Source organism: Gastrolobium bilobum, unplaced genomic scaffold (genome assembly GCF_033153095.1).
Source record: "Gastrolobium bilobum isolate Gb01-03AN ecotype WA unplaced genomic scaffold, APGP_CSIRO_Gbil_v1 utg25720, whole genome shotgun sequence".
NCBI classification, from domain to species: Eukaryota; Viridiplantae; Streptophyta; class Magnoliopsida; order Fabales; family Fabaceae; genus Gastrolobium; species Gastrolobium bilobum.
Genome location: NW_026895263.1, coordinates 109043 through 125172, shown reverse-complemented (window position 1 = coordinate 125172; position 16130 = coordinate 109043). Strand labels below are relative to the sequence as shown.

At 33.6% G+C, this 16130-nt stretch overlaps 1 protein-coding gene across 1 annotated transcript; it reads right to left on the bottom strand.

The window, feature by feature from the left end:
- Positions 1–2894: 2894 nt before the first annotated feature.
- Positions 2895–5347, bottom strand: LOC133302565 (IQ domain-containing protein IQM1-like). The gene is made up of 9 exons (XM_061502373.1): positions 5234–5347; positions 4569–4920; positions 4422–4470; positions 4247–4312; positions 4046–4134; positions 3834–3921; positions 3504–3734; positions 3287–3388; positions 2895–3197 (listed from the first exon to the last, which is right to left on the bottom strand). The coding sequence occupies exons 2-9, from the start codon at positions 4859–4861 to the stop codon at positions 3105–3107; spliced, it is 1011 nt and encodes a 336-aa protein (XP_061358357.1). The 5' UTR covers positions 4862–4920; positions 5234–5347; the 3' UTR covers positions 2895–3104.
- Positions 5348–16130: the final 10783 nt, after the last annotated feature.

Below are 16130 nucleotides of genomic sequence, written 5' to 3'. Positions count from 1 at the left end.
TAGTGTGACCCAAGAGATACATGTGTGAGAATGTGGAAATGTGAGATGTATCGAGCATGTCTCAACATAAAGAACTAGTAGCCTTCACTCAGTGAGATCAATCTGATTTTTGTTTTCCTTTGACTTGATTATCACGCAATTTTGCTAAAACAGTAGCCGCAGAACAACAAAGGAAAAAAAAAAAACTTTGTAGAGAATATGAAAAACAGTGGTTCTATACAAAGTTAACTTACGGGCAGAAAAAAGTGTATATAAATTCAATTAAATTTGACCAAATGTCTAATGCCTCTGTTCATAACTATCTCACTCAGTGGTATTTCCACTTACAAAAGGATAAAAAGCAAAAGAAAAAAGAAAAGGTGTCAGCTGTACAATTTGCCTCAACTAAATTATGATTTATAGTCCATTCAAGGGAGAAGTGAGGTTTAGGAAAGCATATTCCCTGCAAGGAATTGTGAGACCACCCATTGGATGATCATATTCGAATTCTTCTTCTGCTTGGCTTAGTAATTCTTGAAATGAAGGTTGATTCAAGTATGAAATCGGAATCACAAACCGCTTCATTTTCTCTCCTACATAGATTGCAAGATAGATAGCCTTTTGGGGCTTCCACAGCCTTGCAAAACACCAAGAACAATACAATGAATGCAAGGGCTTGTGTAAGAAAGAAATATTTGAATTCTTAATTTTATGAGTGACTTGTAGTCCTTGAGAATGCCATGATGAGTATATAAAGATAGATATACGAGTCTGTGAAAACAACTCTACTAAATTGAATGGTTGGTGGGCTATTTGATGGGTCTAGTGAGAGACAAGTGTAAGTGAGATGTCACATTGTATTGTCTTCATGGTGTTAATCAGATATTACTTGAGATCTGAAAATTGATGCCAACTTAGTTGCCCCTTCATAAAGAGACCTTAAAGCCAATAAGCCAATAATTGCATAGCCGATGTAACGGCCTTCTTCTTTTGTTCCAGACAGGCTCAAAACATATCAGATAGGTTCTTCATATTGATAAACTACCAGTTGTTGGAATCTGATATATAGACCACGACATCTAGCTAATATCTATTAAATAATGGAATTGGAGGCAAGGGAAGACCACATTTTGTGACAATATCCTATGTAATGTTCCTGACTAATATTACAAGTACTTGGAAGACATGAAGTATGGTCCCGGACTTGAGCCAATCACTTCCCTAATCACTAAGACAGTACAAAAAATTGTCTACGGTAGAGTGGTTATGTAGATCTGTTGCAAACTCCACATAACAAAAGTAGTACAAGAAGTACACATCCATTATATATTCCATGCAATACAATATTTACAAGGTTGTGTTTACAAAATTGCTCTGACTAGATGAATATCCAGTTGATAAAGCCAAGCCAAAGTTTGTGAGCTTTCCTATGGTCTTACTGTCAAGCAATTAGATACAAGGCAATCTCTACAGAGATTGACTAAATACCTTAGGCTAATAAATATAGGAATTTTGGTTTCTTAAAGCACTTAGATCTAACATATATATATATATATATATATATATATATATATATATATATATATAGGGTCAAGATCATTTTACACCAGTGTAAGTTACACTCTCAATCTTATCCGTTGATTTCATTTATATCTAACGGTTCAAATTTTTTAGTAATGTGAGCCATTGGATATAAGTGGTTCAATGGTCAAGATTGAGTGTAAGACTTCTAACTCTTACACCGGTGTAAGAATATCCTGCCCCATATATATATATATATATATATATATATATTAATTTTCCACTTCGGCCACTGACCTAGTTAGAATGAGAATATCAGAAATTGTTCAGCAACTTTGGTTGAACTTCAGCACAAGTGGAACTAAAATCTGATAATACAGCCTGCTTGTCTTATAAGCTCCTTTTGGGTCTGTCCTTGTAGTCTTGCTGAACAAGTGTGTTGACTCAATTTCTTACTTGAATAGTCTCTGACCTAGCTAAAACTTCTGCTTATTCTGTGTTGATTAATATCTTTTGATTTAATACAGCATCTGGTTAAAGCAGTGTATAAGGCAAATTAAACTTCTGATATTTGTAGTGTTGTTCATCAGAGTTATCCAGATATACTTACTGTTATAATTAATTAGTGTTTAAATTCTGGCGTCTGGAAATTTGAAAACAAATTTGTTTTTCTGATACTTAATTCTGATATTGTTAATTCACTGAAACTTGGTCAAAATAAGTGCATGTGAGGTCTGATCATATAGTAACTATTTTGTCGTTCACTCTATGGCATTATACATCCATATCTCTTCTTGAATTAACTGTATTGCATATATTAGATTTACGAAACAGCAAGATTGTAACAGCTTTTCCCATTGCAATATTACTACATGAGTAAATTGGAGCCTTTACCCGAGTAAACATTCTCATTGGACAAATTCATATTAGTACATTTATTAGATTCAATTCTATATATCATCTGATTTGATCTGATATCTCCTAGTGCACTGTAGCTACTGTAGTCTAAAGCGATTATGGTCTGTTTTTTTTTTTTAACATTTACTTGAGTAAGGTATTTAGTGTTACTCGAGTAAAATACCTTTAAAAAACCAATTTTTGCTGCCGTATTGGTGTCCCTATCATTAGTGACATAAGCTGAGTTTTCTCTGATGTGGCACTTATCACTGATTTGTATTTTGCCAATTAAACATTACATTGAGCTTCCAATAGTACATTAAAGCTGCGCATACTATACTGCCTTCTTAAGGTGCAAGGTACAGCTTCCTAAGCCTTAAAGCATCATGATAGAGACTTTCAACCCAAATACAAACCAACAACAGAAAACAGAGAGTTTTTGGTCTAGTAAACCAGAACTTTATATCATGGAAATCAAGAGACAATTACAAGCCTAATGACAGTGAACAGAGACGCGATTACATGGAAAGGCAAATTACAATGAACTGGAAAATGCAACAACAGTACAGCTTTGAAGCTTTGAGCATATAGGAACAGAAAGGAGAAAATTGTACTTACTTAACTTGCTTGATTGTTATTTGAAGTCAATCTTGTCTAATCAAACAAAATTACCAATCTAAGTTGCATTCTTCTTCGCCTCAACCTCTTCATGAACTGTTGCATTCTTCTTGTGATTCATTAATGTCAGTAAATGAATTGGTCCCAACAAATGAAGGAGCATCATCATGTATAGCACATCTCTGCAAGAAAACAAGCAAAACAACTATCAGCTAATTTATTCCAAAACCATTTGTTTTTTCCAGTAACATCAGTTGGATAAATTTTTTACCTTGACATTAGAGAGGTCTACATTGTGCTCCTCAAGAAAGCTTATAAATTCTTTGAAGTTCTCTTCTGTTTGGTGATAGTGGGAGCTGTATGGCCAAATAGCCTGGAATGTTTATATAACACTTTTGAGTAAGCAAAATTGCTTTTGCAAACATGATTTTGAGTATGATAAATATTATCTGTATGATTTGATAAAAAGCAATATTTTAAGTTTTTACCTCAAGTACACCCTGCTGAGCCACTAATCTGCCAGCAGCCCTTGTTGCACCCCCAGCTAGAAAGCTAGAGTACATAAATGTACCCTTCTGCTTCTGCCCCACATACAAGGCCCTTGAGGTGCTAAGAACAAACATCCATTTGGAGTTTCCATCAGTATGCACAAGTCTTCCATCGTGTCTGTAGACCAGTTTCCCATTTTCAACAATTACTTCATATTCTTGCCTTTCTTTCTGCAAAGGTAACAACAAGGATAAACATTAGATCCAATATGAGACAGCATTATATGTTTATTGTGATTACAAATGCGGGATTGTCCAGTGATAACTTACTGGTCCAAGATACTTAATGCACTGGCGTTGTAGGGTAGCCCTTGAGCATTTGACATGATTTATTTCTTTACCATCTCCAACATCCAACCTGCATATTACAAAGCACATAGTTAACCACCAAGATCCTTAGCTTCTGTAGTTTTACCAGCTTCATGATAATTACAGTCAAGGCGAAGATATAGACTATTAGATATATTAGAATAAGAGTTTACCAGTAGAAAAATGGTTGGATGCTTTGGCTTTCAAACCAAATATCATAATACAAGCGCAAATTGCTTCCATGTCGATGACGTGGGTCAATCTTTGCAGAAAACAAGGAGGAATGGACATTGTTAATATTATATTAGAACATAAACTAAAGGGTACTATGATTTCAAGGTTGAATAGAGTTAATGGAATAATGGATAACTTACAGCTTCGAGCCAATAATGCGGGACTAATTTTTGTGCATTGTCATCCTTGGACAAACCTTTTCCATCCTATATGAGAAACAGTTATAAAAAACAATACCCCAAATAAAATAACATATTTAAGAAAATGAGTGAAGTTAATTTCATTTAGAGAAAGTTGAATTTCAATGAAATATACATCAGCGGTTTCTTGTTTCTGAACATCAAAGTGTGAAACAGAACTCCACCTACATCATTTAAAACTCATCAATTGATAACATATATAACTGAAGTTTAAGCAATGAAATATCCAACTCAAAAATATTGCTTTTCCATTGAGACTAACCAGAGCTCCTCCGCCACAACAGCACAATCTGCAAGGTTTCTTCGAGTACGGTAACTCTTGTAGACTTTCTGAAGTTTAGTTGCTGCAGCATCAAGCTCACTAACTGGTCTTGGGGAAGAGAAAACCACTGCTTCAGGCATAGAAAACACAGGCACTGGCTTATGCTGCACTTGTTCACTTGTGCTTGCAACAGACTCCGAATCCATGATCTTCATATCTTCAGGGCATGAATGGTTTCTATCAAGGATCACATGTTCGGGTTTGTTATCCTTCAACCTGCTTGAACTGTTCATCGTAGTGAAACCTTTTGGCAACACAGTTGTAGTTTCTGATTCTCTTTTCTTGAAGCTTCCTGCACAAGTAGAGCACAAATCCATTAATAATATTTTCTAAACCCCTCAATTTTGAAGAGTTTATTTTGATCTAGAGTTGTTCTTGTTCCAAGTCTATTTTGAAAGAGGAGAACTGCAAAAACGCCTTATATTAACTTTTTTTGCTTTTTTTGTTGTGCAAACTTTAAATCAAAGAACTGAAATAGAGGATGCATATAACTCTAGTGATCCGTCATCACATAGTCTTTCTTTCCTAAACTATGCAATCCCAGTCAACATAACAAACAATTGCATCAAAAGCAACGGATACAAAAATGCAACGTGAATATTTACCTGTCTTAATTATATATGAATGAACAAAGATGGGTTTATCTCAGTGGCATCCCTTGCTTATATATAGATATATATGGTTCGAGCTCCGAGGAAGACAAATATTTGACACTGCAGGCTTGTGTCAAATATGGATATATCTGAATTCCACAACGAATCTTCCAACACACTTTCCAATAAGAAAATAAAGAGTAATGTTCCAAGTTTGCTTGTGTTTATTTATAAACATTTAGAAGTACAGAAGAACGAGGATAAAGCTGTCAGTCAAAGAAAGTAAGCTTCTAAGAAACACGAATTGCTTTTAATATAATTAAGAAACTTCAACTTGTGCTTAATTTATTTTGGAGAAATATAAGAATCATGTTGCAAGAACTGTTTATTCCTGCGACAAGGATCCGATAACGTATCTTGAGGATACGGTACTGTATCCTGATTTTGATTTGACTTTTTTTTAAGCTTGAGACCCACATTTAATTTGTGTGTGCAGAAAAATAACCTTGTTATGTAACATGACAAAAAACGAACCCTTTATTTTATGTGCATAATGGGGTTAATCTAAGAACGTGTAATCCATGTCGTATTCATTACTTGCGAAATTTTCAATTATAACAAGAATGTCTTATAATTACATCATGTAGTTAATGTGATACATATTTAATAACATAAAATAAGGGATTTTTATTTTCTGGTTTTTTTTTCTAATATTTGACTCAGGTGTCTTAGCTCTTTTTTAGGATTTAAATTTTAATTTTATCCATAAAAATGCCATTTAATTTCTTCGGCGTTTAATATTTATTAATTGTTTTACATGTATTTAACACTTTTTTAATATATATATTCTCTTAAATTTTTCGTTGGGAGTGTCTAATATAAATTTATGAAAAAATGTGTGACATTTTAAAGGATATAAATTTGTGTCATTTTAAGTGAAAGAAAGAGATAGATAAAGAGGGAGAGAGAGTGGACAAAAAAAAAAATAAAGGTGTGTGTCTCACCTCTTTGTGAGAATGAAATGACATAAGTTATGTCATTTAAAAAACTTTTCCCTAAATTTATTAGGTCAATCATTTTTATGGTTATTGGATCAAAATCAAATCAACGGCTCTCACCTAACGTCATTTTGTAACCATTGATTTGATTTTGATCCAACAACTATAAAAATGATTGTAAGAGATTGTGAGAAAAAAGAAATTGTAAATATAATCTTTCCCTTAAAATATATTAAAGGTAAAATGAAAAGAAGAGTTCTTCCAGCAAAGAAGTGTTATTGGATATCACTTCTCACTTGAATAGGTGCCAATTAGCCCCATGAAGATAATACTGACGCAGACATATATTAACATGATTTTTTGTAACACAATTTTTTTTTTCTTTTTATATGAATATGAGAATTAAACACGTAATCTAATATAAACTAATCAATTCCCTCATCACTAACCAATCGTAATGGCTTGTAACATAGTTTCTTACACTTTGAAAACATTTTCTCCTTTTTTTGTTATCCTACTTGGGAAAGTTTAAAAAATTTCATCTGAATGAGAAGTTTATGAATAGTACGGTATTTATCTCGTTTTCCCTTCAAATATCAATGTGAAGATTTGATCATCCTATGCAGATGGTCTCACAATTCCCTGCATCGAGGATGTGCTATTATATATAGCTTCTCGCATGAACGTGTTATAGTTCTCATATCATCTTGCAGTAGAGTAACATTGAGTAGTTGAAACAACCATCGTAAAGAAGGTATTTCTTTTTTCCATTTTGCGGTTCTTGAAGGGCACCTTAAAAAAAAGGACAAAATGATAATTATATGATTTTTTAAAACTAATAACCTTAACTCCATTGCTTTCTTCCATTGAAAACATCTTTCTACCCGTTCTCCAATTTTTTTTTTTTGGATAGTACATGGAATGGAACAGAAAACCTAACACCCCCTAAACACATCCAACACCACTAGGCTATCCCTGGTGGTGCTTCTCCATTTCTTCTTCTCATTTTCTTTCCTTTTTTTATTTGCTTTCTCTTTCATTAAACTTCCAACATCATTTTAAAACTCTAATGAAACTTTAAACCCCTACCCATTCCTTTCTATTGAAAATAGATTTTGAATTGATTTTTGGAGTTGAGGAATGTGCTCAGGAGAAAACGAGTGCTACTCACTCCTCAAAAATTGGTTTTTTAAACTCTTTGAAGTAAATTCATTATCCAAACATATGAGAAAATATATATATCTATGTATGTTTATGTATAGGTAGATGTATTTTGAGCTTTGAGCGTAAACTTAAGGTTTGTTTCTAACCTCCTTTGCTAGCTATCTGTTAAGTTGACATTGAATAATCTCTACGGCAATGTTAAAATATTTGTTGGTACTCATAATTGGCTAACACCTAATTCATCTGCTTTATAGAGTAGTGGGAAATGTTTTAGTTGGTTCTTTAAAGCTGTGGTAGATAGTAATTATGATGACATATATATATTTTTTGGTAGGCTGACATATTTTTTTATTTATTAGCATTCCAGTTTTATTGTATCATTATTGTTTGAAAACATATGCATGGAAAACAATTATTTTTTATAATGTGACTAGTTAAATTTATGCATTTTAAATTTATATGGCATGGATTTTTTTTATATAATAGCATAATATTTATGATTTGTGACATTTATAATTATTTTGAAAATATTGAATACAATTTTAACATGAAATATTAGATTTAAAATAATGAGATTCAGGAATTTTACTCATCATTTGAAATGAATTGATTTGAATCAAAGGTTACTTTGTTAAAATATTTTATATATGTTTTTGGGATCCTTATTAGAATCCTGTAATTTATGAAGCACCGACACTTCAAAAATCCTGACGTGTCGTGTCTGACACTTCCCGACACTCTCTGACACTTCAACGCGCATTGTAGAAACTCAAAAAAAGGTTCAAAGATTGCGTTGCGTTACGTTTTTAGAGTCCGTTTGTTTGGCCTTCTCAAAAAAGTAATTTTTATCTCTTCTTTATTTTAGAAGTGCTTTTTATAAAAGTTAATATTTATATTTTTATAAAAATATTTAATTTTTGAAAAAAATATTTGGCTTTTGACTTCTGCTTTTTCTAGAAGCTAAAATTTTTAGCTTCTGAAAAAAGTAAGTTTTTGGCTTTTTTTGTGATTTCTGCTTTAAAAGAAAACATCCAAACAAACTAAAAACGAGAAGTGCTTTTTTTTAAGAAAAAAAAACAGCTTTTGGAGAAAAAAAAAGCCCATCCAAATGGGCCTTTAGTTCTAACCATTAAATTCGTTGGATTACTATTATCATTTTATTGAATTAAATATAAATATTTGTGATATCTTATGTTTCTTTGCAAAATTAATGGGTATTATAAGTTTAACTTTATTTTTTTGTTAAATCATTGAATATTCAATATAATATACGCAACATAAATTAAAAATATTAATCAATATCAAAACGTGACCTAACGTGTCGAAATCTAAATTTTTTTAGAATTAATGTGTCGGAGTGTCGTGTCGTATCGTATTCTGTGTCCCGTGTCAGTATCGGTGCTACATAGCCTGTAACCATCAATGGGGGGTAGCAGTCTACGTGAACCTAGTTTTATATATAGATATTTATTCCGGGAGGATGGGGTTATCCGTTAGACGGAGCCACCCTAGGAGAGAGGCCAATTCATAGAGGAGAGGGCTATGAGCGAAATGAAGCTGCCCTCGATGAGATGACACTATAAGACTCGAGTTGAGAAAGGAAAGTGCTACACGTTAGTTGGAGTGACCCCTAAGACAAAGGTCACCCTTAGGAGGAGAGGACTATTCTTGCGCTTACGACAAGTATATCGGTTGCACAAGTAATAAAATGATGAGTAGAGTATCGTTCCCACGAGGATTAGTGTTTCAAGCACTAGTTCACTATTTTTACTTAAGTTGGAAATCAAAGTTGGATTGGAAAGAATAGTTTCTACTTGATGAAATTTGAGACATAACAATTTGTGACAATTTATTGAAAAGAAAATTAAACCAAATAAGAATTCATGTTGGATCCATATCCCTAACTACAAAGAAAATTAGTCAAACACAATTGGCTTAAACAAAACAATAAAAGAAAAGAAACTAGAAGAAGTCATAGATTGAGTGTTGGTTGATCTCCATGATGATGTTTCGACATTCCTTCCACCCTCTTCCGCGAACTCCAAACTTTGAATTCCCTGGTCTCGTCCTTTTCCAATTATGTTAAGTCCTCTTTTTGCTTTGCAAAAACCTCTTTTTATATTGAAGAAGAATATATTTAAAATCCAGTAAGACCTTCAACCGTATCATCGTGATTCAAATTCAAAATTGCAAAACTTGAAATCCACGTGCATGCTGGCACTAGTAGCGCCACCTTGGGGCTACTAGCATTGGGCAAACACATATCTTTTGAAGACTTAGCGTTACTGGCACGACGATGGTGCTGCTAGTGCAGAGAACTTGAATCCATCAGGGGCTTGGTGCTCTTAACACCAGAGCGTGGCAAGACAATGGCTATATATGGTGTTGGTGCTTGAGGCGCCATGCTGGCGCTACTGGCGCCAGCTTGCCAACTTGCCAGCCTCTCTCAAGTTCTTTTCTTTCTTCTTGATGAGTCTCCAATTTATTATATATTAAAAGTTAATATGAGCATAGAATTGATTTAAAAGTAAATAAAAGTTATGAGAATTATAATTAAATTGTTATTTTATTCTCATAAAAATTCTTATATTTTGCAGTAATTTTCAGCTCAATAAAGAAATAAATTGGAGAGCTCAAGTGGATTTGCTTTAGATTTCTGAATCATATAATTCATTGAAGATCTTATTGAATCTTCTCTTGAATATTTTTAAGGGAAGTTTTCCTTTAAATATAAAAGGAAAGATTTGAAGGATTTGATTAAAGATATGATTAGAGATTCTAGTGAAGATTCCATTGAAGATATTATGGAAAATTAAAAGATATGGTTTCATCACTATAAAAAGGAAACTCTTGGAAACACAAAGGAAGGGGAAAGGCTAGCATATTCAGAGAGAAAAGGAGGAAAGAGCGAGAGATGAAGATTTTCAGAGAGAGAAGCTTGAAGGAGATGGAGCAACATTGATTCTTCTTCTTCTTCTTCTTTTTATTTCTTTGTTTAATTTAAGCTAGCTATGTCGAGCTAGTTTTCTTTTGTAGTTAGGGTCATGGATCTGATGTGAACCCTTTTGATATTTAAATTTTTTTTTATAATTCTTTTATTTCAATTAGTTTTATTTTACCTTGAATGAAATTTCTATATCCTTATTAGAATTGACCACTCTTATAGGGCTTTGAGGATTAGAGCTCACAATAGATATATTGAGGTTTTAATTCTGATTGGGGTAAAATAATAATTTGTGCATGATCTAGACATAGGCTTGTATGGATTGCAGACTTCTTAATTCATTGAATTTAATGTTTAATTCAAGAGGGATTACTAAGACATTAGAATTCTAATTGGGTTAAAGAGTTAAATACACTAAGACATTAGGGTTTAACCAATTAATTTAAAGAAGATGAATTGTCTGAACAATTGAGATAATTGATTATAAGAATTAATTTAGATTAATAAGGGGGATCAAAAGTGAAGTGTACCCTAACTACAATTCTTTATTATAATTCCTTAATCGTTCTTGCATGTTCTTGATAGTTTTTACAATTACTTTTCATTTTATTTTAATTCAAAAATTATTCTCAACAACCAAATTGATTTGTTCAAATTAGAGGGAACAGTGAGTCTGAGAATAGTACTTGGTGTCATTAATTCTCGTGAAAACGATATCTTATTCACTACTTTATTACTTGAGATGATCGGTATACTTGTCGTAATCGCAACAAGTTTTTGGCGCCGTTGCCGAGGATTAATTTATGCCAATATTATTCGTAGCTTCCGATCTTTAAGATTGGACTTTTTTTATTTTTTAAATTTAAATTTAATTTTTTTTTCTTATTTTTTATTTTATTTTATTTCGGTTTATATATTTATTTTTTTTATAATTTGTTTTGTTCTCCATGATATACTATTAACATCATGGTTGAACAATTTGAAATTTCATTAGATTTAAAGGAAGAATTGTTTTACATTGAAAATGCAAAACTTTTTGGAGGTAAATATGTAGAGGATCCTCACGATCTAATAGATAAATTTTTGAATTTATGTAATGGCATAAGGATAGACGGAGTCACTGAAGACTCCGTTAAGGTCCATTTGTTTCCCTTCTTTCTGAAAGGTAGAGCTAAGACGTGGTTGAAGTCTCAACCTCGACGAAGCATTACCACATGAAAGGACATAGACTTCATATTTCTGAGCAAATATTACCCACCATCCAAAGCCACAAAGACTAAAAAGGAGATCGAGTCCTTCACACAAAAGGTAGGAGAACATTTATATCAAGCTTGGGGTAAACTTAAGAGATTATGCAGAAAATGCCCAGTTGAAGATTGAGAATTTGTTCGCATTTTATACAGCGGTATGTGCCCACTTTTAAGAATAAGTTTAGATCTAGCAGCTAGAATACCATTTTACACTAGAAAACCTGAAGAAGTTCTTGTGTTGATCGAGAGAGTGGTTTATGACGAATACCAGGAACTCAACCCAGCCAATAGTTGAACAAGAAGTTGAGGAGAAGTCATCCATTTTATAGAAAATGCCACACCTCTTCTCAAGCAACTCACTGAAGACGTTGAGGAAAATTCATACTTGAAGGATCAGGATGTGACAATAGCTACTAAAAAATTCGAGGAAGAATCTGCAACAGAAGAAGAATCGAAAGTTGAAGCATATTTTGAAGTAAGAGAAGAGCAAGAAGATGGAACATATAGGGAAGAGACCCCCTCTCCAATGGCAATTACCCTCCTATATTCTCATGATGAAACACTTGAATTGGAGGAGTATAAAACTGAAGAAGATGCAAACTACGAGGAGCTAGAGATGAGATCTTCAAACGAGGAAGAATGCGAGGAAGCTAATCTTGTGAATTCAATTGAGGCATGCAGCGAAAAAAGCACTAACACCCCTGGCCCCATGGTAGACATACATGTTGAGACTAATGCGAATCAAGTGCCAATGACCTTATTAGAGAAAATGGGAATAAGGCATATAAGATCTACGAAGATTACTCTACAATTGCCCGATCGCTTTATTCAAGTGTTGATTAATATTGCTGAAAATGTACTGGTGAAGACGGGAAACTTTGGGTACAGAGAAAATTTTGCAATCATAGATATGGACGTGGACCCTGCTTTTGCTCACCTTCTTGAAGAACCACTATTGGCCACCACAAATATAGTGGTGGTAAATGAGCTAAAGGATGAGGCAATTCACAAGGTGGATGGAGACTAGGTAAGTATTCTTGATTTTAAAATTAATTCTTCATCATTTACAATCCTTCCCTCAGATGTACAAGCACAATTTGTTGAAGACAAAGGAGATGGAAGAACAAAGTTCAAAATCCTCATCTATTAAGAACCAAAAGCAAACCCAAGGTTAAGATAAAGAAATCCAAAATGATGACTGTTGTAACACCCCGTGTATACCTGATTTGTTAACATGTCATCGTATTAAGCCACGCTTAATTTAAAATTTGCGGAATCTCTTTTTCTGTTCAATTATGACATCATTATCCTTAGCCAAGTTGATTACTTAATCATTTTCATAAAACATCGCCTGTATGTAAATTGCAAATAGACAGCTAACTGAAATACCTCATGATATAATTAAGTGAGTATCTAAGTCACGGATCTACAACAAGTAGTCCGGACAATATCCTGATACATTAATACGACTCAAAACTAAAAGCATAAAGTCAAGTCAATGTGGCATGGACAATCCCCATGCTCACCAAATAAACAACATAATCGACAGATTCTCAGCTCAAATAACCATAATATGAAACTAATAGCATAAAAGCAACAAGCATAAATCATCATCCAAGCATAACAGCATAAGCAGGTAACATCAATCAACTAAGCTCCGACCTCCTGCCGCTAGAGGTCTCAACCCCTGGAGTACCTGAACCTGAAATAAGCGCCTCAAACATGGGGTGAGATCTCTAAACAGAAATCTCAGTAAGACAAGGGGTCCTCAAGAATCTTCCACCCCAAGCTCACTTACATGTGCAATATAAGTTCCAAAAGTAATTAAACAGTATAAATTCCAAAACAGTGCAATGCAGCAGATAATCATGTCATGTGTGTTATAACTAATCTACTGGCTAGAGAAATGCAGGAATACGTCTATTACCCACACAGTACACGCCCATGCCGTACCTGCCCACATGATCACATCTCGTTTAGGCGAACACCACATACATATCATAAGGCATTTGCACTTAACAGCTCAATAGCATTTCAATAAAACAATACATGAAAACACATCATGCATATAACCATCCCCTCATGGGACATGGTGGAACAAACAATGGCTAAACCGAGGACATGAAAGCTTATTTTGCAAGCTAACTATCCAGGCCAAGAGTCCACACAAGCTCAAAGTCCACACACAACAGAATCACAATATGTTTTGGACCAGCAATCATATAATATTCAAACACAACAAGTATAAGACCTAAAGACAACGTCTTTCCTTTACGTTTCATGTCTTTAGGCTTCTCACAAAGCCATAAGCCCTTAATCACTTAGATTCTGACTTAGATTAATCATTACAGAAGTTCAACTTAATCAATCTAGGGTCCACAAACCCCAAACACAGTTCTGTTTGAACAGTACAGACACTGTCTCAAAATTCCCAGAATATCCGGATATTTGTCGGGGACATATCCGGATATCCCATATCCGGATATCCATATTCAGATATCACAAGACCCCATATCCGGATATCATATCCGGATATTTCGTGACAAAATGCAGTTTCTGCATTTCGCGAGATATCACTCCAAAGGTTCGGTTTTTAATCCATTAAAAAGTCAAAGCATTCATTTTTACTCACTTTTAAGTTCATAAACAGGTTGGTTACTTGTTTAACTCATTAACATGCCAAGACTCAACCTTTAAACAAAGAAAACTCATGATCAAGGTAGGTGAACTTACCCAAGGCTTAGAACAGAGCAACAATGGCTCATGGAGCTCACCAATCAGCCCTCAAGGTTCTATTTCCACAAGGACACGAAAATGACAAACAAGCAAGGTTCTTTCTCACCAAAGGTGGTTTCTTCAAGCTCAAACCACCACAAGAATGGATCTCACACCACAAAACCAAAGAGGTCAGCCCCAACACCCACTCACACAGACCCATCAACTCAGAAATGGAGTGTTTCCTCACTTACCATGCAAGCTCTCTCTCACACAAGGTATTTAGTGAAGAAGCAAAGACCAAAGGTGCTCACTTTGGCTCACAAGAGGGGAGGAAGAAGGTGGCAAGGTGGCTGATGGAGTTTCAGCAAAGGAGGCACGTAGGGTGTATGAGAAATGCCCTAGAAAACTGTGTCATTAAGCATATATAGGCAGTTTAAGATTAATCACACTGTATTAGCACTAATAGTTACACTTAGTATTTTAATCCCAAACTTAACATTCTGAACCTACTCATTTTTCTAAGATTTTTCATATTTTTATTTTATTTTTCGCAGCACCTTTCTGGTACGCGCTTTTACATAGCCAGTATCAGTTCTGACACCAGTTCTCATTATTTTGACTTGAAACTTGAAATCAATGTCCTAGATATTATTCTAGGAATATTCATGCACTTATTATAATTTTTTGAGATACTTCATCGGTACACACTTATACCGTGGAGCAGAATCGGTATCTGCACTTTTAGTCAGAAAAATGACTTTCAGCATTATTAATCACTTACCATAATTAATTAAGCCTTCTTATAATTATTAGGGTCAATTATGAAATTATTTCCTAATTTCTTATAATCAATTAATTAACTTCCTTAATTAACGATGTGAGTTCTTACAACTGTGACAAGGGAAAAAAAGCTAGCTTTGATTCTTTGCTACAAGCCACCTTGATCATCTGTCAACGTCAGGCTCATGACATTAAACAAATGCTAATTGGGAGGTAACCCAATCAATTTTTATATTTCGTATTATTATTTTTTATATTTTTGTTTATTTTATTTCTTTTTCCTTTAGTACTGTATTGAGATACATACTCACTATATTATCTGATGCTGATACTTTCATGTTATTGTGTTTTCATCTAGTGTATATAATCCTAAAGTGCAGAATAGATCCATACTACATCTAGTTTAGTTATTGCTGAGACAACAATGTTCTAAATCTGGGAATTGTAGGGCGCATAACATATTTTGACTAAGGAACTGACACCAAGAGAGGAACACCTAACAAAATTTTAAAATTTAGGGGAGATATCTCAATCCTTTTTTTTTAATTTATTTATTTTTACCTTTTATTTTTTATTTTGTTTTTAGTTTTCTTTTCTTATTCTACTGGTCTCTAAATGTTTTTTCAAGATAGCATGAGCTGAATTGGTTAATAAATCTGAATAAACTCTAGGAGGCACAAGTGAAACTATGAGAATTCATAATATATATTTTTTCATGACATTGCATTGAATATTATCTAGAGAATATGACTGCTCATTTGTGTGATTGTCTTTTTGAGAATTTTTAGATAATGCTTTGATGTAAAATTAGGAATTAGATTCTACCTTGAAACCATAGCTTGTGAGGTTTGAGCCTAAACAATTAATATTTTTTAGAGAGGCCTCATTGTAGTGGTACTCTAGAATTTGATCTGTTTCTCTGTGATGTATGCATAAATTGAAATGATAAAGGCATTTTTTTTCTTCTTAACCATTTGGCCAAATAGCCCACCTGAAAATAATTATTTTTCCATTGCTAGCCCCTTTGAGCCTTAGACTGATTTTTGTTCCATTTT